General features: G+C 41.3%; 1 protein-coding gene across 2 annotated transcripts in view; it reads right to left on the bottom strand.

Moving 5' to 3' along the window:
• TTYH1 (tweety family member 1) overlaps positions 1-23,726 on the bottom strand; it is a 245,107-nt gene extending 221,381 nt beyond the window's left edge. The window contains exon 1 of one of the 2 annotated variants that reach the window (XM_073602865.1): positions 23,360-23,726. In XM_073602865.1, coding sequence (XP_073458966.1) covers positions 23,360-23,485 — 126 coding nt within the window. In that variant the 5' untranslated portion in view covers positions 23,486-23,726. The remainder of the gene's footprint in view (positions 1-23,359) is intronic. The other variant, XM_073602866.1, reaches the window with a different exon arrangement.
• Positions 23,727-27,149: the final 3,423 nt, after the last annotated feature.

The raw sequence follows: 27,149 nt of genomic DNA, 5'->3' as shown, positions 1-27,149 counted from the left end.
GGATATTCTTTTCTCCAAAAACATCTCTTACTTTGAGGTCGAAATGTCTGAAAAATATCTGTTTCTGCTGGTTTCAGCACAGTACAGAGTTGCCATTTGTCAATCCTGTCATCTCAAGTGAATAAACTAGGACTTTTAAATATACTGTATGCTACAGATCACAAAAAAGAAAAAAGTGCTACCATGTAGCAGGTACAGGACTGTGACCCACTACCTGCAGGAACAGTGCTTCATGTGGCTGTAATTGCCTTCCAGGCTGTCAGTGTAGGCTAAGCCACAGAGAACAGTAGTTCCTGGGGGAAAAGGACTGTAATGTTAGGCTTCCACACCATCCAATGTCTTCATGGCTGAAGAAGGCAGAGATACAATGAAAAATTACAAACTAGCATGCACTAACCTCTAAAGAAGGAGCCAGGTTCGAATTTGGCAATGTAGAGCAGTCAGTGCCAAGGAAGGTGCTAGTTAAACACCCCTCCAGTTGCTCTTGTGGTGACAGGACACCATCCTTAGAACCTTGTGTGCTTACTGGGGGAGTCTCCTTGCCTTTGACCATAACCTCACAATATTATTCCTAACTGATAAGCCTGTTTTGCAAGGCTTTAGTAGCCAAAAACCAGAGTTTGAGAGACTTTGGGGTTGATTTACCAAAGGCAATAAGATTGTTCACTTTTGCAAGTGCAGTTGCACTCGTTTTCCCAAGAGCTTATTGAATGTGGCGAAGCACTGCTGATATCCATCATCCAAATCATGTGCAAGCAAAAATGCTGTTTGTTTTTTAATTATCCTTGCACCTGATTGGGTATTCTTTACAAAGTGAAGCTTTACCACATTCACTAACCTCTAGGGAAAAAGAGTGCAACTGCACTTGCAAAGTGCACAGTCTATTTGTCTTTAGTAAATCAACCCCTTTATATGAATGTATCCACCAGAAATTGTTTCATTAAAGCCAAACTTTTTCCATGTGTAAGTCCGCTCTGTACCTGATTATAGATGCTTTCTGTCATTCAAGTATCAAAATAAGTAACTATCTAGTTGATCCTGCCATTTACAGAGCCTTCCTTATTGTTAATGGCAATACAATTGCACCCTGTGATACCACTCTCAAATGCTCCACAAGTTTACTGAAAAGAAGCTGTTTGCTTTCTTTGTTTCCTCTGGAGGCCTCCTCATGTGTCCTAATTATGCTTTATTAGATTGTTGCATTTAATGATGCACCATGTGTAGTTGGTAATATTGGTTTAATGACACTTTAAGAAACTTTTGAGCTAGTAATCTATGTTGCTGTCTGCAACCTTCAAATGTATTATCACTAAAACCATCACATTTTCTGTCTGGACTTTATTTATCTGCAGTTTATCTGCAAGTAAAGTCTATTGTCTGCTCACATTTCTAACTCTCCGGTCATAAGTCCACTGATGCACCTGTGAAATAAAAAGCAGAATTCTTTCTATACCACCTTCACAACTGTAGGAGGCATTCCATTATGGATGAATGGTCTGAAAGTGCCTTTGAAGGACATCACTAAAAAATGTTCTAATAATGACAAGACTAAAAGTGTTGCTTATCAATCACCTTTACTGTGACTGATTCTGTAGAGTTGTAACATCATAAAGGGTGACCTCATTATGCATGAGTATGGCAAGCCTCTGCTGTTGTCTCTGTGAATAAGGAGGAGTCTGGTGACCTCTGACAATGGCAGGAGACAATGTCACCCTCCATAAACACAGCAATATTGTACATATTGGCTTCCCAATGGAGTTTAAGGGTGTGGGGTCACAACTTAGGCCTTCAACCTTCATTAGAGCGAGAATGGTTCTATGTGTCCTGCAATCATAGTGCTACCTCCTGTGATATCCATTTTTTTTTTAGTTAGTCAAATGTCATCTGTTCAGCAGCATTGCTATGACTTCATGTATACAGGCTTAATTTAGTATGGACACCCACAACTTTAACACTGGCACATTACTCACATGCAGCTGTACTTGGTCCATCAATCCTTAATGCCAGCACATCTGGGAAACTGTCATGCCATGTTATCTAGCTGTTACGCCAAGTGTTATTACCTAACGGTTACTGTACGGGAGTAATGGCCTTGTTTTTCAACACAGCTGCTTTTGGACATTCCTTAGCTGTCGGCATCCAAGTGACACCACTACAAAACATTTCTATTCCCCAAAGAACGGGGGGAAACTTGTTTGCAGTAAGGAAATTGGAAAATAGTTAGCTCTAAAGTCTCCTTGTCAAGTCAACCTTGAAATTAAACTCTGTAATTTCACTCACTTTTCACCCACCCACACCAGATCTTTTTTCATTCTCCCACTCCATTTTTTTTAACACTTTCCTACATTTTCTGTATCATAATTTGGGGAAACTTCTAAAATGCATAGCAACCAATCTGCATCCATCTTTAATACTTGGCTGCTATATGCCAAGGAAACATCAAATCTAATTGTTATTTTGTATTACTGTTCATGAGTTTGGGATTTAATGCACACAAAATAATGTACAGACAATTCAAAATAAACATATATCCCTATAACATATGTACTGTATCTATAAACCACAAAAAAAGGGTTTTTTACCCCTCGTGGTTCCTTGTGGCATCTTAGAAGTATGATTGATACTGGATATAGGGCAGGAAAGTGGTCTACTTACTGCCTTGTGAAATAATGCCAGGTTTGCAAGCTGCTACCTACAGCAACCATGGTGGTGTGTGATTACAGTGTGTATGGTGTGGCATGGGGTGAAGATTCCTGATGGATCTGAACCAGTGGTGTCCTGATAAATCAATAAATTAGGACATGGAATATAACACTGTAGATGTCAGTGTGGTGACACTGTAATGTCATCCGCTACGTTGTCCAGATGCCACCCAGAGGCAAAATTAAGCTTTTTATTACTACAGCTTGGCTGCATTATGCATTTAAAAAAAGACAAAGTTATAGGCAAAAGCTATGCATTACAGCTGAAAAGCATACATATGGACTGAATAGGATTCTGAAATTCTGTTTAGCCTCATTTGTGATTCACACATCTCTACCACACTGCACACCCAGGCAAATGACACCCCTAGTCCAGATCAGCTTTGCAGTTTCCTGTGTTATCTCTCTACCTCTAACCCTTGGGGCATAATACAGTTGCCAGGCTAAATGCAGGTATACATTCTGTTGTCTGGAAAACAACCCGGGGACTGCAAGGTGACTGGAGGTAACACCAACCCCAATGGTTACTATTGGGGTCTGCTTATTTATTTTAGTGTTGCCTTGTCAGATCGGCATTGGAGATTTGTGAGCAACCCTAGTTTCATCATTGAAGGAGAAAGAGTATGGTTTTACTATTAAAAGGAGAGATGATTCTCATAGGGGTTGATTTACTAAAGGCAAATCCACTGTGCACTACAAGTACACTTGGAAGTGCAGTCACTGTAGATCTGAAGGTGACATGCAAGGAAAATAAAAAGCAGCATTTTTGCTTGCACATGATTGGATGACAGAAATCAGCAGAGCTTCCCCTAATTTCAGATCTTCCCCTCAGATCTAGAGCAACTGCACTTGTAGTGCACAGCCCATTTAGTAAATCAACCTCCCTGTCTTTTTTTCCTGCAGGATCTTTTCTGCTGTCTGTTCAGTTCAGCTAGAGATCTGAATGTAAAGCAGACAATATGCTGCCTGTAACTGTAGTACATTTTTGATATTCAACATCTGATATTGTTGGCTGCAAAACAGACAGAGTTTTACAAAAGAGATTGGTATCGTCTTCAGGAACTTGACGTACACCTGTAGTGTGAAAATTTAAAGTGTTTGAATATTATGACAGGATATTAGGTATCATCCAATGCCCAAAGATCATGCTCATTATCTTTACGATGTCTCCACTGTGTTTTGACAGCCAAACTTTACAGGCAGCTTCAGGGTTTCCACTACACCTGGCATTTCACAACGCAATTAGGCTGCTTTGCTGACCATTGAAGATGGGCCCATATTGCACTGTAGGATGTGATGGGAGAATGCTTATGATGCACCAAGCTTGGTCTTTCGCCATGAACTAAATTTGCATAAAACAAACAGAACGTAACATGATGCAGCCCTTTCAATTATCTGAACTTCGAAATACCATGAAAAATGTGCCAAACCCCCCCCCCCCACCACCAAAAAAAAAAAATCACAATAAGCAATATATCAGAAGTTCTGCAGAAATGACAATCTGAATCATCTACTACCAAAAATAACTTCTAAAGTGCCCATATCACTCAGTTATAGTTACCAAACAAAATATAGGATGTTACAGGAAACAAACTATAAATGAGCAAAGTGTCAAAAAATTCTGTGAAAATTGCACAATCAAACTTCTTATACCACTGTGAAAAAAAAAATGATGCAGCATAGGCATGCGCAGGGGGTGTGCCAGGTGTGCCCTTACACACCATAATCACTATGTGCAGTGCCGATTCCCCCCTCTGGCCAGGCTTCCGCCCTGTGTTACGCCTCCCCCAGCTGCTGCGGGGGGATTATTCAGGATGGAGAGTGGGGGACGGGGCCAATAAATATGTCTTTTACCAGGCCCTTTCCTTTTCTAAATGAACAGAGTGAACACACTCACTCACTGTGTTCATTCAGAAACTGAAGCATAGTAAACTATGCATCAGTTTCTGAATGAACAGGAAGCTGCTCAGTACAGAGCACTTTCCATTTATCTCAACTGAGGCTGCGGAGAAAGGCATTCGAGTTTTTGGGGTGCACACCCTAATGCAATAGGCTGCGCACACCTATGTGATGCAGTGTCCTTTTTTAGATACTTTAATAAAACAGACAAAAGAGCTCTTTGGTCTTTAACCACAGATATTTTCCAATCCAACTGTTCAGTCCCCTCCAAGAAGTCCAGTTGATCACCTTTCCACATTATCTCACATTATCTCACTAGATTAGAAGAATGGAGGACTGCACATAGTATAAAACCATAAAGAGAGCTTTTGCTCACTTTATAGTAAAAAAGGACATTACATAAGTTGTTTGTACTGTGGTGAAAGAAGGTTGATGGTGTCATTTTCACAGGACTTTTTGACACATTGCTTATTTATAGTTTGTTTATTGTAACATTCTATACTTTGTTTGGTAACTATAAGGCTGGGTTCCCACATATGCAGGCTGGGAATCAGTGTATAATCTCATTGGTTCCCAAGCTGCTGACAAAATGCACTGCTCTTTAGCAAATGCATGAGGGTGCAATTAATTCCTAATGACACCACCATGCATGCGGTTCTGTGTGGCTGCCCCGTGGGTGCATTTTCATGTAGATACAGCAGCGCATTCAAATGAATAGGCTGCTGTGCTCGCATAAACGTGTGAACCTAGGCTTACTGAGTGAGATGGAAACTTTAGAAGCTGTTCTATTTATGGTGAAAAAAGATTAAAGTGATTATAAAAGCTGAAGGTTTTTTAAGTAAAAAAAAACTTCAGTTTACAGCTCCCCCCTAATGTTTATCTGAGCCCAATCTCGATCCAGAGATGTACACAGAAGCAGCTGCTCTCCCGACTCTCTCCATCCATATTGGTGCAGACACAGCAGTGGGAGCCATTGTCACTGCCAATCGCAGCCAGTGACGAGGGAGTGGGGTGTGGGGCCAAGCCCTGCTCTGTGTTTCTTACGTGACCATATACTAAGTAATCTAAAATATGTGATGCCACACATGAATGCACTCCTGACATATACCAAGATACAGCAACAGTATATTGGATAGGGTTAGGATGGGTCAGTTGTTTTGCCCTCTGCGTCCCACTGGGGAAATTTTGCTGCACTTTCTGTCCAACAGCAAAAACACGAAGTGAGAGAAAATTTATCCAAAGTCAGGGACGTAGTTGTCTACAGGGTCATAGTGCCTTCAGGTTTCCAGCCAGCATTAGGACAGTTATTATGGTATAAACGTAATTCAAAGTATGGATATGAAAATATGTCATTTTGTAGTATTGTCAGAAAGCCCAAGAATAGGCTGGGGATAACCAACTGGGTTAAGCAGAGTTAGGATTGGTGAAGAGGCAAAGAGGTGGGAAGATGGGAGAAGGAGGGTAATGGCTTGGATGGAGATGCTCACACTAAATGTATTGTCTAGTTGAGAGTGAGAAGGTCGGAGGACCAGAAGGCATATTATAAAATTTGATGAAAGGAAGCAGCTGCAAAGCTAAACATTCTTTCACCTGAGGCAAAGAATTGTTCCTCTGGTCCCCCCATGCTCCTCTGGTCCCCCTGTGCTCCTCTGGTCCCCCTGTGCTCCTCTGGTCCCCCCTGCTCCTCTGGTCCCCCGCCAATGCTCCTCTGGTCCCTCTATGCTCCTTTGGTATCCCCCTGCTCCTCTGGTACCACACATGCTCCTCTGGTGCCCCATGCTCCTCTGGTCCTCCACATGCTCCTCTGTTCCCCCCATGCTCTTCTGTACCCCCGTGCTCCTCTGGTCCCCCCTGCTCCTCTGGTCCTCCCCCCCATGCTCCTCTGGTCCCTCCATGCTCCTTTGGTACCCCCCTGCTCCTCTGGTACCACACATGCTCCTCTAGTGCCCCATGCTCCTCTGGTCCTCCACATGCTCTTCTGTTCCCCCCATGCTCTTCTGTACCCCCGTGCTCCTCTGGTCCCCACATGCTCCTCTGTTCCCCCTGTTCTCCTCTGGTCCCCCCATGCTCATATGGTCCCCCACATGCTCTTCGGGTGCCCCTGTGCTCATCTGGTCCCCAACATGCTCCTCTGGTCCTCCCTGTGCTCCTCCGGTCCCCCACATGCTCCTCTGGTCCCCCCTATGCTCCTCTGGTCCCCCTGTTCTCCTCTGTTCCCCCCATGCTCCTCTGGTCTCCACATGCTCCTCTGGTCCCCGACATGCTCCTCTGGTCACCCCCTGTGTGTCTCTGGTCCCGCACATGCTCCTCTATTCCCTCACGCACTCCTCTGGTCCCCTATATGCTCCTCTGGTCCCCCCTGTGCTTCTCCAGTTACCCACGTGCTCCTTTGGTCCCCCCACATGCTCCTCTATTCCCCCCATTCTACTCTGTTCCCCCAGATGCTCCTCTATTCCCCCATTCTCCTCTGTTCCCCCCATTCTCCTCTGTTCCCCCACATGATTCCCTGTTCCCCCCCCTCCTTAGTGCTCACCTCTTTCCTTCCCCCTCTTTTCTCTCCATCTAGATTCTCCGCAGCAGTAGACAGGATGGAGAGTAGGGGAAGGAAAGTGCAGGAGGATGAGTGTCAGGGAAGGTTTTGTTACAACTGTATGCGGCTGCCTGTCTTTCTGATCGTGTGATCAGCTTCTCAATGCCGACTCCTGAGGATTATGTCTGTATTCAGCCTGTCCACATACTGCACAGCTAGCCAGGGAGAGAAGGTGAGCGCTGGGAGGTGGGAACCAAAGAAGCGGGGGGTGGTGGTCCGCTAGCGGGAGGTAGAGTTGGAGGAGCAGGTGTAGGAGGATTGGTACCAGCTGCAGTGCCCCCTCAATACCGCGCACATTCCCCCCTGCCCCCCCCCCCCAGTTTTGGCCCTGGAAGGAAGCATGTGATCCAAGGTCCCCATCCCTGTTAAAAGTTAACCATTGGGATTGATTTCTAAATGCATATAGACTGCTCACTTTGCATGAAAAATAAAAGAAACTGTATTTTTGTGTGCACATGACTGACTGATGGAAGTCAACAAAGCTTCATCCAATTCACCAAGCTAAGGGAAAAGTCCTTAAAAAAAGCCTATTTTCATTTAGTAAATGAACCCCATTGTGTATGAAGGCATGGATGTCAGTTTCTCATTAGCTATAGTCCAAGAAATTTTAGATTTGAGAAGTGCAATGCTAAGGTTAAGGGACTTCCGGGACTTCCAGATGACAGTAACCGTCTGCTTTGCAGCAGTGCAAAACTGCAACATTCATTTAAATTGCTGTTTAGTGAGTCCAGGCTTCAAATTTAGTAATGCTTCAAACGGACATATATAATAGTAGCTTGTAATTTGTTTCCAATGCTAAAACATTTTGGGAACAAGATTTGATTGAATTCCAAATATGAGCCCAGTTATCCTCAGCAAATTGCTTACAGAGGTCTAGTTTCCATTTTTTAGTGTACTGATGCTTCGGCGCAGAATGTTTTACTAACAGGGTATATAAAAGAGACCAATTCCAGAGGGTAAGGGAGTCTTTTTAATTATTATTATTATAATTTTTGCAAACATTTTTGTTTTAACCTCCCTGATGGTATGATTATTTCAGATTTTTGATGATGAAAGCGGTACAATTATTTTGCACACAAATTTGGCGTTTTATACTGTAGGCCTGTAATTCTTAGGAATAACTCACTTAAATCTGTCCAAACAAGAGTCTAGTAGACATCCCGGGTATGATAAAGTTTAAAAAATGAAATAAAAAATTATAATATAATAAATAACTATAAATAATTATAACAAATAATAATTTAATAATAATAAAAATGATTCAATAATGTAATCAAATCAAAAACACTGAAATTTGCTCAGTTGCAGAATTGTCGCTTTCGTTACTTTCAGTATTTGATGACGGATTTCCCCACAAATCACTATCGCTCAATTCTGCAAGTGATTCTAATTTATTATCGCTGTTTTCTAGCTGGTCTAAAAGCACTTTTGACGTAAACGGACATTTTTTGGTTGCTATGGACAATCTCCAGGTTCCTGGCAGAAAGAACAGTATTTATAATATAAAACTGCATGCAGGACACTGGACAAACCACTAGGGACAAAGGGGATGTGTAATTATTTGATACAGTACTGTAATCTGTAAGATAATAGTATACTGTATCTATACTGTGTTTTTTACTTTTTGAATTTGGCGCTGAACTCCGTCTCCGTGCGTCGCAACGCTCGCAGGGAACGGAGCTCGGCACTGTGAATCGAGCGAGACACGGCGGCTCGCAGATCACAGCGGGGAGACATCGCAGGATCCAGGGGACAAGGTAAGTATCCTCTACATGAATCCTGCGATGTGATCCCGAGTCTGGCTCGGGGATACCGCTTTGGGTATTGAAAATCCACCCCGAGCCAGACTCGGGAATACCACCAGGGGGGTTAAAGGGAATAAGGGAATGTATTATCTCGCCAATATTGTTTTTATATAAATGTATGATATTGTATATAGTGCTACTGGATGGAAAGTGCTGGGAGACTGGAGAGTGTTGCCACTTCAGGGTGAAGACTGGGAGGTGATTGAGGTGATTGAGAAACAGCAGTTCTCTGATCTCCTCAGTTTTCACTGAACCTGTAAGGGCCAAGCTCTGAGCACTTCTGGGTCAGAGCTGTCAAAATTCTGGTGAAGATACACTGTAAATTGCAGGTTGGTGATTCTGTGTCCCCAATCTGCATGCAGTGCAGGGAGATGAGGCATCCCAATAAAAAGCACCTGTCTATATTGTTATGCTGTCATATATGGAGCATGTCAATTTAACCCCCCGGCGGTATTCCCAAGTCTGGCTCGGGGTGGATTTTCAATACCAAAAGCGGTATCCCCGAGCCAGACTCGGGATTGCATCGCAGGATCCATGTAGAGGTTACTTACTTTGTCCCCTGGATCCTGCAATGTCTCCCCGCTGTGATCGGCGAGCCGCCGTGTCTCGCTCGGTTCACAGTTCCGAGCTCCGTTTCCTGCAAGCGTTGCAACGCACGGGGACGGAGTTCGGCGCCAAATTCAAAAAGTAAAAAACACACTATAGATACAGTATACTGTAATCTTACAGATTACATTACTGTATCAAATAATTACACATCCCCTTTGTCCCTAGTGGTTTGTCCAGTGTCCTGCATGCAGTTTTATATTATAAATACTGTTCTTTCTGCCCAGGAAACTGGAGATTGTCCATAGCAACCAAAAAATGTTCGTTTACGCCAAAAGTGCTTTTAGACCAGCTAGAAAACAGCGATAATAAATTAGAATCACTTGCAGAATTGAGTGATAGTGATTTATGTGGGAGATCCGTCATCAAATACTGAAAGTAACGAAAGCGACAATTCTGCAACTGAGCAAATTTCAGTGTTTTTGATTTGATTACGTTATTGAATAATTTTTAATATTATTATATTATGTTATAATTATTTATAGTTATTTATTATATTATAATTTTTTATTTCATTTTTCAAACTTTATCATACCCGGGATGTCTACTAGACTCTTGTTTGGACAGATTTAAGTGAGTTATTCCTAAGAATTACAGGCCTATAATATAAAACGCCAAATTTCTGTACAAAATAATTGTACCGCTTTCAACATCAAAAATCTGAAATAATCATACCATCAGGGAGGTTAAGGCTAATGTCAGATCACACAGAATACCAGTCTGGTCCTGATGGATAAGCCAGTGCAAAGAAAATGTGAATGTGTTAATATGCAATAATACAAATACCATATTATTTCCCAGGATAATACTCCAAGCAGTTTTCCAAAACGACTGCAGAAGAACAAAGCAGTTTACCTCCTATTATTAGTTCTAGAGTTACAATGCTAGAATAGCTTTGGTCCTATTTCATTCAGATCAGCTTCCTTTTTTTCTAAGATCAATAGAGGTTTTCAATTACCAAGAGTATATATTACTATTGTCTATGGCTTCTTTGTGACCTGATGTGACTTTTTAATTACTTATCCCTCTAAATTCCCGAGAACAGTTATACCAGGAGTGGTATCACTTTTGTTCTTTTTAGTCAAGAGTGTACTAATACTAATACATAATCTATTACCTAGTTTTAACTCACTTTAGAGCTTTTAGTCAACCTGCGCTATGTCCAAACAGGAAAAAGGCAACTGGTTAAAACAGTAATAAACCCAAAAGCAAACATTTATTATATTGCAGCTTCCTAATTCTTAGATGTAGGGGCATTTGTTTTCTTTTTTTTTTTTTTTTCGTTGTATTTTCACCTGGTGATCCAGCCACCAGACACCTATCTGTTGTTTTTCTACAGAAAAAGCTGTCCTGCAGATGGCAGGCCACAGGAAAAGGGGGGGGACAAGAGAGGGCCCCCCCCGAACCGTACCAGGCCACATGCCCTCAACATGGGGAGGGTGCTTTGGGGTAGCCCCCCAAAGCACCTTGTCCCCATGTTGATGGGGACAAGGGCCTCATCCCCACAACCCTTGCTCGGTGGTTGTGGGGGTCTGCGGGCGGGGGGCTTATCGGAATCTGGAAGCCCCCTTTAACAAGGGGACTCCCAGATCCCGGCCCCCCCTGTTTGAAATGGTAACAGGTACATTATACCTGTAACATTTTACAAAAAAGTGTCAAAATGTTAAAAAAACACAAGACATACTTTGGGACAAGTCCTTTATTAAAAAATAAATAAATAAAAATGTCCCACGAAGTCCATTCATCTTCTTCTCTCGCTCCGCCGACAGACCAAAAAAAAAAACCCCCGTAGGCTGCTACCGATCCGCCTCCATGGGAGGCTCCCACCATCTGATGCGTCCTCGCAGGTGACAGTTCTTATATAACTTAGGGCGGGGCCACTCGGTGATGTACCTGGGTGACCCCGCCCCCTCTGACGCACGGGGACTTCCCAACGGCTTCCCCGTAGCCTCAGAGGGGGCGGGGCCACCCATTTATGTAACCAAGGGCCCCGCCACCCTCTGACGCAATTTTTTAAAAAAATTTGTCGCAGGGTTCCCCTTAATATCCATACCAGACCTGAAGGGCCTGGTATGGAATTTGGGGGGAACCCCCACGCAATTTTTTTTTAAATTTTGGTTCGTGGTTCCCCTTAATATTCATACCAGACCCAATGGGCCTAATAATGGTCTGGGGGGATCCCATGCCATTTTTTTCAATCACTTTTATCTGTATTGCCGGGACCAACAATTCATTATAGCTGTGGGTACTTTTAAATGATGTTTTTCCCTTTGTGCAGGGACTGTTCTAAACACAGGAAAAATGCACCACTTTACAGGCATACTATAGACACCCCCAGGTATGAAATTTAAAGGAATATTTCACTTTTATTGTTTCACTTTAAGCATTATTAAAATCACTGCTCCCGAAAAAACGTCTGTTTTTAACATTTTTTTTTTGAGGACCCAGGTCCCCAAACACGTTTTATGATAATAACTTCATATAAGCCTTTAAAATTAGCACTTTTGATTATTCATGTTCGTGTCCCATAGACTTTAACGGTGTTCGTGTGTTCTGCCGAATTCTTTGCCTGTTCGGTATGTTCAGGTGCAAACTGAACTGGGGGGGTGTTCAGCCAATCCCTATTACTGACCATATCACTAGGTGAAAACAGAAAGGAAAATAATACACATCTAATGATTGGTAACCTGCAATATATTAATTTTTCAGTTTTAGGTTTATTACCGCTTTATGTTGACAAGGACTTGTGCTGTACAAGCTGTACCCAATAAAGGCATGCAGAGGCAAAATAACCAGTTATCTCAAACTGAATTACCATACCTTGTTACACAATAGGGTTGATTTACTAAAAGTGGAGATTGCAAAATCTGGTGCAGCTGTGCATGGTAGCCAATCAGCTTCTAACTTCAGCTTGTTCAGTTAAGCTTTGCCAAAAAAAAATGGAAGTAGACTGATTTCTGTGCACAGCTGCACCAGGTTTTGCACGTTCCAGGTTTAGTAAATCAACCCTATAGTGTCTGTGTGGCCATCAGGATTTTGCTTTCTCATATCCAAATAGCAAGGATAACTTGCCACAAATTTGTGGCAGTGTTGAATTGTAAGTTTTGTTAACTTGCAGAGCACTTGAAGCACAAGTCCTAGTTGACACTTTTCCGATTTGTAACAAATTTGCATGGCAAGTCTCTGGCAGGAGTAAAGTTGCAGTGGTGAGTCTACAGCAAGAGCTCTGCAAGTCTACAGCATGAAAATTCAGCCACATTGACCCCTGTGGTGGGATGACTATTGCACAACATAACTGAACCAGAACTTGAAGCAGACTTGGAGAATGTTTGAAAAGATAGTTGATCTGGAGTCATGCAATGAGGACTTTCTGCAAATTGTGCAACAGACTTGTGAAGCCTGGCAAGTCTAGCAATAGCTTAACAAGTCTTTTTCAAACTTGCAGCACAATTGCTTGCTATCTGGGTATTAGAGCTGCCCCCAATGACTGGTGGGGTAATGATCAAGAAGCACAGATCCCTAGAATGTATATAACAAAAACAGGAAGATCATAGCACTGCAGGTCCTCAGGTACAGCTTTCTCTCCAGCAAGGAAAATAGTGAGCAGCACAGTAGATTCGGAAAAAGGGGAAAATGATGTTTTCAAGCTACCTCCTGACACTTTACATGCAGAATTGCACTTCATCACTAATGGCACTTAATAAGGCACACTGTGGGGCTGATTTACTGAAGAGTGCAAAACCTGATCCAGCTGTGCATTGTAGCCAATCACCTTTTTATTTCAACTTGTTCAGTTAAAGCGATTGTAAAGTCTTGTTTTTTTCTATTAAAATAAAAAAACTTTATACTTACCTGCTCTTTGTAGTTGTTTTGCACAGGGCAGCCCAGATCCTCCTCTTCTCGGGTCCCTAGCTGGATCTCCTGGCCCCCACAGCAAGCAGTTCGCTATGGGGGCACCCGGGCCGAGCCACAGCTCTGTGTATCTATTCAGACACAGAGCTGCAGTTCGGCCCCTCCCCCTCTCCTGAATGGCTGAGTTTAATTAACAGCAGCGGGAGCCAATGGCGCCGCTGCTGTGTCTCAGCCAATCAGGAGGGAGAGTCCCGGATGGATGAGGCACACGTGGGCATCGCTGGTTAGAGATGGGGCTCAGGTAAGTATTAGGGGGGCTGGGGGGGAGGGCTGCTGCACACAGAAGGCTTTTCATCTTAATTCGTAGAAACCTCTTTGCCTTTACAACCACTTTAGGCTTTGACAAAAAATAAAATGGAAGCTGATTGGTTTCCAAGCAGAGCTGCACCAAATTGTTCACTCTCCAGGTTTAGTAAATCAACCCCAGTGTGTCAGGAAGAGTGGCCTAGCAGCGTTCTACCCTGGTGATTTTGGGTCCTCTGACACTTACCTTTGCTTGCATGTCGCTTTTTTTGCTTTGGAGGCTTTCACGCTCTCTTTAGTGTTTTTTTTTTTTTTCTATTTTGGGTATATCTTTCCTCAGTTATCACTATGCATGCATCTTTTCTATGCGTTATACGGCACTTTGTAAATTGTATGCTTCTGACGAGGTCCATAGTGCTGTGAACGTCACAGATGAATTGTTATGTTTTTTTCTATTTATAAAGTATGACTGGAGGACTAATACACAAATACTATGAATTATATGAGGTTTTAGTTATTCAGTTATTCATTGGAGTGTGTTCATGTTTGAACTGAATTGCAAATATTTATGTACAAAATATTTAACAGTATGTTGTGCTAAGAGGTGCCTATACAGACCTGTATCTGATATCTCATGGGAAATGTCCAACAAGGAATCTGCTTAACCAAATTATAATCTGGTGATCTATTGTACAATTACAAGAGAGGGGAGATCTGGTTATGTCTTGATTGGTTTTAGTGGATTTTAGTTATACGTTTGTTGGTTAATGTTGGATAAAAGTGGTGTTACTTTTGAAATATTATATAGTAGTTGACAGTGACACATATTTTTTGGGGGTTACCTCTAAGTATCAAATATATAAATTTCGTCCATGACAGGTTATTGTGAAAAGTAACAACTGAAATATACAGTATGAAGTACACTAACCTCTTGCAGACAATTTGATTTTGCATAGTTGCAATTATAACAATAGGATGGTTGATGACTGGTTGCACTTTGCACATTACTCTGTATGTACCTTATTATTGACCAGCTTTTGGTAATTCGGATAGAGCTTGTTAGGATGGTTATCTGTCAGGACCAAGGTTTCATCCTAAAGCAGATTAGCCTTGTTCAGAAAATTTGTTACAAGACATGATCTGCAATTTATGGTCCAGTAGTATAGAACACATTTGATGGATTTGAGTAGCAGTGTAACCATGAAATGTATCCATATGACATGTGCTCCTAAATTCATGTGTAACTGTCATTGTTAAAATCATAAATTCTTTTCTACATTGTATTTCAATTATTTCTAGACTTCTCCTATTATTCTAAGCAGTTTTGAAGTTTGTAAACTTACTTTGTGAGGATCCCCACACATTTCCTTCCCTGAGTTCCGTGACATGTATTCACTATGACCTGTGGATAGGCACGGGGCTGCGACAAGGGGTGGGCAGGAGGGGAGGCTGCCCTGGGCGCAATAGTTTATTGCAGGGATGGGATCGCCTGACCCTAACCCTAAGGAAAGAGGGGGGGGTGCAGTTTGGCACTTTTGCCCTGGGCGTTAGATGACCTTGTGAGTGGAGGAGTTTCAGGAGACGGAGTCAATAGAGGAATCACTGCAGCAAGGTACCATGGGATATGTAGTCCTTATATGTTTAAAGTAAACATCAGGAGGAGGCTGCAAAGCATGCAGGGAATCCAGGAAATTGCGGAAAGAGATAGTCAGCAGACAGCCAAAACTCACAACATTAAAACGGGGTTGTTCAAGTACGCTTATACTGGATTGTCAAAAATAAATATTGTTTGTATTATCACAATGCAGATGTTAATAAATAAAAATCTTTTCCCAAGCCTCTCCCATCCTATGGAACTCCCTACCCCAATCTGTCTGACTATCTCCTACTCTGTTTGCTTCTAGACAATCCCTGTAAACCCTGCTCTTCAGAGAAACCTATTCTACCTCAACCTAACAACTGTACATTTATGTTCTCCATCAGATCACCCCCCACAGCTATTACCTTTTGTATCACTTGACCCTCCCTTTTAGATTGTAAGCTCTTACGAGCAGGGCCCTCTGATTTCTCCTGTATTGAATTGTATTGTAACTGTACTGTCTGCCCTCATGTTGTAAAGCTCTGAGCAAACTGTTGGGGCTATATAGATCCTGTATAATAATATTATTAATAATACTGTAATAAGCTGTGAATAGTGAGTACAGATAAATAAAAATAGGACGTAACTGCACATGTAAAGCATATCCAAACCCAAGGAGAAAAATGTACTATATTCCAGCCTACCAAGCCTAAGATGTGGTGGCTGCATTATTTTATTTTTTTCCAAGTGAAGTACATTTTCTGCCAAAACAGAAAAATACCTGTTGATCCTGTCCAAAATCCAGTATCCTTGTAACTTCCTGTGCATTGAGCTAAAATATCACATCATGTTATCATCTTTCTCATCTATCATATGTGAACTGCCTGAGACTTACACAACCCCTTCTGTCTATGTACTAGAGGTGTGGAGAGGAGGAGGTTTTTGTAATCCAAATCAGTCTAGAATAATACTGCTTTTTCAAAGATACAATAGAGTGAGTGAATGTTGTCACCCTTGGACAGGAAGCGTGTTACTTGTGTGTGTGTTTGGGGGTAGATTTTTTATAATTGTCTGATAATATATTAATTTTATAATTTTTTATAATTGTCTGACTTGCAAATCTCCTCTCTCCTCCTCTGTGGTGACACTGTTATCACCCTGACAGTAAGTAAGAGGAGATCTCACTGGAACCTCAAAAAACACTACAATTGGACAGGAGTATTAATCCTTCCCCATTGTATCCAAAAAAGTTTTGGATAGACTTAGGCTCTGTTTCCACTACTGCGAGTTGTTGTGCGACTTGACACATGTGAAGTCGCATGACAAGTCAAAACCCATGTATTCTAATTGGTGCGACTCAAGTCGCAGCGACTCCAAAAAAGGTTCTTGCACTACTTTGTTCCTACTTCTGTGCGACTTGTTCTCACATGGCTTTCACCGGTCGCATGACATCGCAACACAAATCGCACAGCAAAGTCGCAGTGTAAATCGTGCGACTTTGGGGATGCAATAGTGGAAACATAGCCTAACACTATATTATGACTAAAAATGTCCGCCATTTCTACATGAAGATTTTTTGCTATTCCACACAGCATATAACAAGTCTATACATCATTTACATGCAGCCAGACTTGCCATATGTCATCATGTTTTCCTGCTTTGACTCCCAATTAATGTCAGAATATATTGGTATATTCAACAATGTAGTAAGCCCAAGCAACCAATCAATCAGAATCAATCAGCTACCTTGTTACATAGTCAGGTTTAAAAAAAAAAAAAAAAAACAAATAGAAAACCTCTATATGTAGAATCCTATATCTACAGTCAAGTGGAAGTAAAAAAAAAAAAAAAACTATAAGGAATCATCCAATTTGCTCCATTGGGGGAATAAAAATTCCTTCCAGATCCTCATGAAAGCTAAAGATATTTCCTGGATCTCTAGTGTTATTACCTATAAATAATAATGTACATTTAGGAATGCATCCAGCTCTTTTTAATACAATCTACTGAGCTAGCCAGAATGTATCAGTTATTTAAAGTAAACTGAAATTTGCTATAGGGCATTTCAATTTGCACACAAGTATCAAGTTCCACCACTGATTTTCCCTTCCAATCGCCAAATTTCTTCATTGACCACACAAAACTTTGCAGCATGCTGGAAAAATGCTGTGTCCAACATTGCTAATTTTCATTGCTTTACAATGCTTACTATCGCTTTTTTTGTAAACTCATCCAGAATCAGATTACTGTCACTTGTGAAGATTAATTGTATGCTTCTTCATTGACAAGAAGCAATGTTTAATGCAGGGTGGATATAAATAAATGATTTAAAAAAAAAAAAAAAATTTAAATCTGATTTTTTTTTAATTTAAATCAGATTTTTTTGATTTGCATCAAATTTTTTTGATTTGCATCAAATTTTTTTGATTTGCATCAAATTTTTTTTTATTTTTATCAAATTTATTTTAATAAAATGCTTTTGGAGTAAAAATGTAAAGATAGTTTTCTATTTAAGATAAATTACTAATTTTGTTTATTCAGCATGAAATGGAGCTTTGTTAAGTAGCATGAGGCTGTATATTCTGCAATATTTACATTTTTGGTAAACTCATTTAATGAATCCAAGCTCTGCAAGCTGAGATAACATTAACGTACATTTACTGCAGCAAGGTGGCTCTTCTGGGGGGACGTGCCGCCGGTAACTCACTGTGATTGGACACAGCGGGAGCCAGGATCAGCAGGTCCAGTGGACCGATGTCTCCCGGGACCTGCCGATCGTTCCCGAGGCAGACATTTCTTTTACCAAAAATATGTAGCAGAATACACATTGGCCTAAATTGATGAAGAATTTTTTTTTTTTTTTTATTGGTAATGTTTTATAGCAGAAAATAGAAGAAAACAGCTGAACGGCCGTACTTCGAATAACACCTTTTAGCGCGGTAGCCTGTCTGTACCTTTCATCACCATGATATAAGAGATTTTGGATCTTCTACACTGTTTTGCCACCAATAAAAGGTGTTATTCGGAGTGCGGCCGTTCAGCTGTTTTCTTCTATTTTCTACACGATTGCAGAGTCTGCACCTGAAGTTGTAAGTGGGGAGGGCGGCTATTAGAGACACCAACACGCTTGGAGCGGCATCGCTTCCTCAATGTTTTATAGCACAAAGTAAAAAATATTGTTTTTTTCTACAAAATTGTCAGTCTTTTTCTCTTTATAGCGCAAAAAATAAAAACCACAGAGGTGATCAAATGCCTCTAAAAAAAGCTCTATTTGTGGGAAAAAAGGATATCAAGTTTATTTGGGTAAGTGTCACACGACCGCGCAATTGTCAGTTAAAGTAACGCGGTGCCGTATTGCAAAAAATGGCCAGGTCATGAAGGGCGTAAAACCTTCAGGAGCTGAAGAGGTTAAGGTGGTTGTAAACCTCAGACATGGAATATGAACAAAGTATTTCCTTCCATAGTGTGTACTTTTCTCAATTAAGAGCACGACGGGGTTGATTTACTAAAGGCAAATAGACTGTGCACTTTGCAAATTTCAGTTGCTCCAGAGCTTAGTAATAGAGTTAAAACTTAACTTTACAGGGTACCCAATCACATGCAAGGAAAATACAAAAACAGCAATTTTTTCTTGCACATGATTGGATGATGGAAGTCAGCAGAACTTCTGCTCATGTACTAAGCTCTGGATCAACTGCTCTTGCATAGTACAACTGCACTTTGCAAAAAGCACAGTCTGTTTGCCTTTAGTAAATCAACCCCTATGTGTAATTTCTGTTTGCTGCTTCATTCCTTGGCTATCAGCATGATTCACTTCTGACAAGTTTTTCTGACACCAAGAGAAAAAAGGTGATGTGGGAGGGATCTCCTGCCGATTGGCAGGCTCGGTTCTGCTTCTGTGAGCTGTGTCTCTTCCCTCCAATCAGCTCTCAGAGCTCTTCTCACTGAGCTTTGCAGAGTGTAATTTCAGCTCTCTGCCCCCTTTTTTTCTGACAGCTTAGACAAGCTTTATAAATTCAGTGCTTTGAACAGATGTAGAGAAGAGAAGACTGAGGAAAAGATGATCCGCACTCCGGTGATTGCTCTTAAAAAGTGTAATATTTATTGACAAGCCACAGTGACCAAACACAAATGAGAACAGTTGACGCGTTTCAGCCTATAAGGCCTTAGTCATAACCACATTACAGACATGAAACTTTGAAATAAATAGTAGCTCCAAGGATCACTGGCTCCAGCCATTAATTGTCTTAATTGACTATAGGCAATTATCCAAAAAAGGGGAATCAGCTATACTGCATATTGGGTGATCCATATGTATGCCACTATTTGTCACACACCTTATAGTGATAATAAGTACATGTGTGCACATACTCATGCATGCACTCATACACATATACATGATTAAAACACACCATGAGATACAAAAAACATTAGATACAAAAAGTAAAAAATAAAAATAATAATCCAGGTATGTGAAAAAAGAGAAGAGAAGACTGCAGATAAACAAATACAACCTATGTAAGAGGATTTGTTTAATCTCTGGGCATCACCTGAGACTACTCACTTCACTGTGTATATGTAAGGGTTTACAACCACTTTAATCTTTCACATATCTGAATTCATGTTGCTATAAATTGCAACACTTTGCAGAGCCTCTTTGCATTGTTCTTACTTAATGTATGACTCCAATTTATCTCTGGAATCAATGCGAAATTTAACATTTTAGTAGGTATTAAATCTTGAAATAAATGCTTAGATATACACCAAAGAATCTGCCGTGCGTCTACATTCATGACATTCTTTAATGTTATAGCATACTTTGATGATGTCATGTTTATGTAAACAGTCTAGAGGTGATTTACTTAAAATATTGAGAGCAAAACACACAGAGAATAGTATACAGCACAGTCTTCTTTCTGTGATTGCATAATTGTTAGTCCATGCATAGTCACTTAGAATTTCCTGAGATATGAGATATGATATGAGAATGAAAAGATGGTTCTATAAAAACACACACAATACATTCACAGTTGTGCAATTAAAATGTTTTCATTTGGATACAATCATAGACCTTGAATTCTAGACAGCCTTCTTCTCTTGTTTAGGTTTTAAAGGGCATCTCAACCAAAGAGCAAAAATGTCACATATTGCAGCTCACCAGTCCTTATATGCGGTGGCTGCGTTTGTTGTCTTTTGTCTCCTAAGTATATTTTATGCAGGTACAGAAAATATCTGTTGATCCTGCCAGAAATCCCAAATTTTTGTCACTTCCTATGAGCTGAACTGAAATCTCAAACAATGCTATCAGCTCTCATGAGTTCTCTTCTTTAAACTACAGAACACCTCCCTCTATGCTACAATGATGAAGAGTGTTTTTTAGGCTAAATTGGGAAAGAGAAAAAAAAACAAAAAGGATCTCAGACTGTACAGGCCACAGGGGGAAAAACAATTTGTAATAAAATCGTACAATTTATTGGTAACAAAAATTAAGAGAATTGTATCCAATGATTGTTAAAAACAATACTAGTGCTGATAGATCATTGTGTACATTCATACACCAGAAAGGAATGGCCTTAACATAAGTCCTCATATGCCCACGCTTTTTGCTAGACTTTGCTTCATCCTCCCTCCCCCATTCCCCCTTGATATATTGAATAGAATAGACTAGATTTCCACTGAAGGATGACTGTATACCAATATCCTAGTTGGTGATCTAATTTGGAGTGTAATTTGGTGGGGTTCCTTGATGCTCCAGCGTCCACCCAGGGAGTGATGATGTTGTTTTCTTGTGCTTGAGGTGGGTCCCACATAGTGAACGCAAGAATGTTCTAAATATTGATATGTATGAATATTGTATAATATGTTATTGTCTTTTCATAGATGAGTGATGCAAGGTCTTCATAGGCTCTGATGACGCAAAGTCTGACGAAACGCGTCGTATATGAGGACTTATGTTACCAACATTCCTTTCTGGTGTATGAATGTACACAATGATCCATCAGCACTAGTATTGTTTTTAACAATCAATATGTACATTGGATAAAATTCTTTTAATTGTTGTTACCAATAAATTGTACGATTTTTTTACAAATTGTTGTACAGTCCGAGATCCTTTTTTGTTTGCTTCTCTAAATATACAGTATGGATGATGGCCATGAGTGGCACTTGATTAATAGATTTAAATTGGGAAAGGTGTCTAGGCTGACAACGCTGTTCCTCCATAGATACAGTACAATGAGTGAGCATTGTCACTTTCAGACAGGAAGTGTGTTACTGGCGGGATCACCAGGTGAAAATAAAAGTGAAAAGGCCTAAAAAAAAATGACTGCAGCCATCACATCTAGGGATTAGTAAACTACATTGTTTTCAGTTTTCATTCTTGGGTTTAGATACTCTTTAACGTGTGTTTGAACCCTAAATTGAACCCATGAGTATAGCAGCCATTGCTGCCATTGATTACTTAATGTTTAAAGGTGCAGGCTCCGGGGGGTTTATTTTTTAATCTTATTTCACTACCTATTGAGTGATATTCCTGGAACACTCATGCAGGACAGCAGTCGGGAATTTAAGAAGAAAAGGTTGAGAAGCAAGGTTCAGGACAACCACCCCAGACATGTACCATTTCAGCTGTTCTCTCTTCAAAGTGCTCGATGATTACCCCATGTCTTTCACTGACCTAGCAATACCACTAAAAATGTCCTCTTGTTTAAATACAGAAAACTAATATTTGCCCTTTATTCAATAATGATGTTAAATCCAAAATCAAAAATGTAATATATTGCAGCTTACCAAACCTTAAAAGTGTTGGCTGCCAGTAGCACACTTTGGGGTTGATTTACTAAAGGCAAAAAAGCTGTGCACTTTGCAAAGTGCAGTTGCTCCAGAGCTTAGTAAATAAGGTAAAGCTCCACTTTGCAAAAAATACCCAATCACATGCAAGGAAAATTAAAAAAAAACAGCATTTTTGCTTGTACATGATTGGATGATGAAAGTCAGCAGAGCTTCTGCTCATTTACTAAGCTGGGGAGCAACTGCTCTTGCAAAGTGCACAGTCTATTTGCCTTTAGTAAATCAACTCCTTTATGTCGTAGGGTGGCTCAACACTATGGAGGAGCAACAGAGACACCTTTGGACAGCAGCATTGTCAATCTGAGGGGAGTGTAGTGTTAGATGCACTAGCAAAATTATATGGACTTGACTTTGAAGCCTGACTCCAGCTAACACTTTTTAAGCAGTTAAAGCAACATGTTTTTTTTTTTTTTTTGGATAAATATTTTACAAAAATGATAAAAGCTGACCATTTTAAGCACCCCTATCAGTGTTCAATGGTTTGTCCCAATCCTCTAACTGCCACTTTTGCTGGATAGCTTGGTCTGTTAAGGGAAGTTGAAAAATAACTGGACTTACTGGCCAGATCAACAGGTGAAAATGAAGGAAAAAAGCCTGAAAAAAGAATACAAATGCAGCCATCAAATCGATAAACTGTAATATATTACATTTTTGTTTTTGGGTTTAATACTGCTTTAAATTTAAAACTCATATTATACTGTAAATTCGGTAAGAATGTGATTGGTAGTAAACAAAGATTTTAAAATACAGTCATCAATTGCTTAGGTCCCTGATTGACATGGAACAATTACCAGATTGTGTTCCAGGAAATGCTTGTCCTAGAAGACATCTATGCTTTTCAGGACTGAAAAACTATACCCAAAAACACTACTTTTAATCATATTCAATAAATGAACTCAGCATCAAATGTCCCTGGAAATTATATCTGGGTTTTGACGTTTTGTCCCTGAAAATGTTTTCTATTCTCTCCCTATTTAACATGCAATGCTTTGTGACCACCCAGATGTTCTGTTTTCTTGATTCAGAATTCCCGTCCAGCAGAAAAGTGTCCTTAAAATGAGCTTAGAATGTTATTAAGGCGGCAGCGATGACCTTATGTTAACCTAAGTAATTACTTTGCATGCACCTGCTGCATTATTTGAATTTTTAATTGCCACCTTCATAATTCTCTTACCTGCTGATAGTTCCAGTCTTGGGGTGCAAAGTTGCTGTCCACCACCTCGAATTGGAAATTTGTGTGTGGCACCTGGTGCAGAACATACGTCCACCAAGATGCCCGGTATCCATGACTTAAGCTCATGGCTCCTTCACGATCACAAATAAATTAAACCACAAAAAAAAAAAAGGAAAAAGGAAAACTGGAAAGAAAAAACTCCTGGGTCGAGGCTGTGAGAATGCAGATATCGCAGCTCTCAGTTTTCTGTATTCATCTTGTTAGCAGTGACTCCAGCCAGTAGACATGGTGGGAAATGATGCATCTGGAGTGTAATTGCTTATAGCAAAAGCAGAGAGAGATGAAACAGGGGGAGGAGGAAAACATGTAGGTCTATCCCTATCCATTCAGACAGAATACATTGGGATTCAGGAGCGAGGAAGGGAGCAGCAGCACCTCCCAGTGGTTTATTAGCACATCCTCTATTAATTAGTTAGGCTCTGTGGTCCTTTCTATTAAGTTGCAAAAGCCATTTAGCAAGACATCTGACCTCTCCCAGGGGTTGGTTCACTAAGTCTCAGCATGAACCTGATGCTGGAGTTGGAGCGCTGAATGAAACCTGGCAATGGTGAGATGCAGTAAAAGTCAGACTGCATAGAGTGCGTCATAAATGGCAAGACAAAGAGATTTCAGAGGTATAAACTGGACAAAAAGGGGTAGACGTTCATTTAGACATAAATCTTAATAAATTAAATATTTTTGGTCTTTTTTTTGGTCACTGCAGACTTTCACAAAGTTTCTAAATAACAGAATAATGCCCCAGAAAAATACCCATTTCAAAGTGTCTGTGTTGTGTGCAGCTGCCAGTCAGATTCAAAGTAGCAGGGTGGCATTGAAGCAATGTGTACGCAGGTTGCCTTCAACTGTATTAGCTAGTTAGTGCTGGCCCAGGCTAAGGGAGGAAAGAAGAATGTTTGCTTTAGTTACCAAGGTTTTTGGTTCCAGCCTACCCACCTGTGATATAAAAAGGGTGAAGGCTGGGGTCTAAGGGTTCCTCGGTCTGGTTCTTGCCTGCTCTGTACCATACATGCTGTGAAGGAGGACTGGTGTGCCTTGCATTGCGTCAGAGGCACCGGGATTCCGGAGAATATCCAAGCATGGCAAATGCCAAGATGGACTACCACACTGCAGAGGTATGCCTGGACAGCCATGATATAATATATAAAATAGTGTAGCGCTGCTAAAAAATACCTATATATTCATAAAGTGGTAAAAGGGGCACCCAAAATCCCAGTGCTGTAGCAAATCACATAAAAATATAATTCCTACTATTACACTTAATATGCCTGGGCAGCCATTCAGTTGTAGTTAGGGTCAGGAAATGGACTCTGTTCACATTGAACTGTAATGTTAAAGACTTTTAAGTCTTCTAAGTGCATCAACTGTTCTGAGCCTGGTCTGAAGTTATTCAAAGGGTTGCATGTTGGTTCTGGCGTATCAAAAGAACGAGGGTCTGTAAAGCACATGTGAGGTATGAAGTTCAGCTGCTACATAAGGTCTGCTCGGCAATGAAACAGTGTTGTTAATTAGGGTAACCAAGGTCTAGAAGCAAGCTACAAACTAACCAGTTGTTATGCGTGGAACCTGGTATAGGTGACAGGTCCTCCGGTAGTGAGGGGGTCAGTGATCTGGCTCCCTCCACAGCAGTCGTTTTCCAGAAGCAACCGGAACCGAATCCCTGTTACAGAGATCCATGACCTAGTCACATGGGTAAGGGAAGGAAGGAGTTAAGTGCACATAAGAGGTCCGCGCTATGTGCACACTGCACGGCAGGACTACATTCTGTTACTGGGAGTGAGGTAACAGAGGTATACGCTAGACAGGTGGAAAGGACACAGGCTCAGCAGCAGTGGCATCACTAGGGGGTGGCTATTGAGGCTGGAGCCCCGAGTCTGGGGCCCATAGCCCTGAGTCCAGGGCCAGCCCTACCATGAGAGTGTCACAGGCTGCCTGACACAGCGCTGTCCCGCACAGTCGCAGCACTCTCACTGAGTCTGCACTCCTTGTTGCTTCACTGACACTGACAGCCAGAGGCAGGAGATCAGTGTGTGTGAGAGTGAGTCTCCTTCTTGCTCCGCCCATATCATAGAGTCAGGAGGAACTTTCTCACACGATCTCCTGAGCAGGTGAGTGCAGACCATGGAGGAGGGGGGAACTGTACTACCCAGCCTCTATATATATACACCAGCCTCCCTGTATATACAGTGGGGACGGAAAGTATTCAGACCCCCTTAAATTTTTCACTCTTTGTTATATTGCAGCCATTTGCTAAAATCATTTAAGTTCATTTTTTTTTCCTCATTAATGTACACACAGCAGAACGCTTCCTAGAGCTGGCCATCCGGCCAAACTGAGCTATCGGGAGAGAAGAGCCTTGGTGAGAGAGGTAAAGAAGAACCCAAAGATCACTGTGGCTGAGCTCCAGAGATGCAGTCGGAAGATGGGAGAAAGTTGTAGAAAGTCACTGCAGCCCTCCATCAGTTGGGGCTTTATGGCAGAGTGGCCCAACGGAAGCCTCTCCTCAGTGCAAGACACATGAAAGCCCGCATGGAGTTTGCTAAAAAACACCTGAAGGACTCCAAGATGGTGAGAAATAAGATTTTCTGGTCTGATGAGACCAAGATAGAACTTTTTGGCCTTAATTCTAAGCGGTATGTGTGGAGAAAACCAGGCACTGCTCATTACCTGTCCAATACAGTCCCAACAGTGAAGCATGGTGGTGGCAGCATCATGCTGTGGGGTGGTTTTTCAGCTGCAGGGACAGGACGACTGGTTGCAATTGAGGGAAAGATGAATGTGGCCAAGTGCAGGGATATCCTGGATGAAAACCTTCTCCAGAGTGCTCAGGACCTCAGACTGGGCCGAAGGTTTACCTTCCAACAAGACAATGACCCTAAGCACACAGCTAAAATAATGAAGGAGTGGCTTCGCAACAACTCCGTAACTGTTCTTGAATGGCCCAGCCAGAGCCCTGACTTAAACCCAATTGAGCATCTCTGGAGAGACCGAAAAATGGTTGTCCACCAACGTTTACCATCCAACCTGACAGAACTGGAGAGGATCTGCAAGGAGGAATAAAAGAGGATCCCCAAATCCAGGTGTGAAAAACTTGTTGAATTTTTCCCAAAAAGACTCATGACTGTATTAAATCAAAAGGGTGCTTCTACTAAATACTGAGCAAAGGGTCTGAATACTTAGGACCATGTGATATTTCAGTTTTTCTTTTTTAATAAATCTGCAAAAATGTCAACAATTCTGTGTTTTTCTGTCAATATGGGGTGCTGTGTGTACTGTGTGTGTACCACAGCATGTGTGTGTGTACTGCCCTAACCTGTCTGTATACTGCCCTAGCCTGTGTATATACTGCCCTAGCCTGTGTTTACTGCCCTAGCCTGTGTTTACTGTCCTAGCCTGTCTGTATACTGCCCTAGCCTGTGTATATACTGCCCTAGCCTGTGTATATACTGCCCTAGCCTGTGTGTATACTTCCCTAGCCTGTGTGTATACTGTCCTAGTCTGTCTGTATACTGCCCTAGCCTGTGTATAAACTGGCCTAGCCTGTGTTTACTGCCTTAGCCTGTATGTATACTGCCCTAGCCTGTGTGTATACTGCCATAGCCTATGTGTATACTGCCATAGCCTGTGTGTATACTGCCCTAGCCTGTGTGTATACACTGCCCTAGCCTGTGTGTATACTGCCCTAGCCTGTGTGTATACTGTCCCAGCCTGTGTATATATTACCCTTGCCTGT

This window comes from Aquarana catesbeiana, linkage group LG10, assembly GCF_042186555.1.
Source record: "Aquarana catesbeiana isolate 2022-GZ linkage group LG10, ASM4218655v1, whole genome shotgun sequence".
NCBI lineage: Eukaryota > Metazoa > Chordata > Amphibia > Anura > Ranidae > Aquarana > Aquarana catesbeiana.
This window is presented reverse-complemented; position numbering and strand designations above follow the sequence as displayed.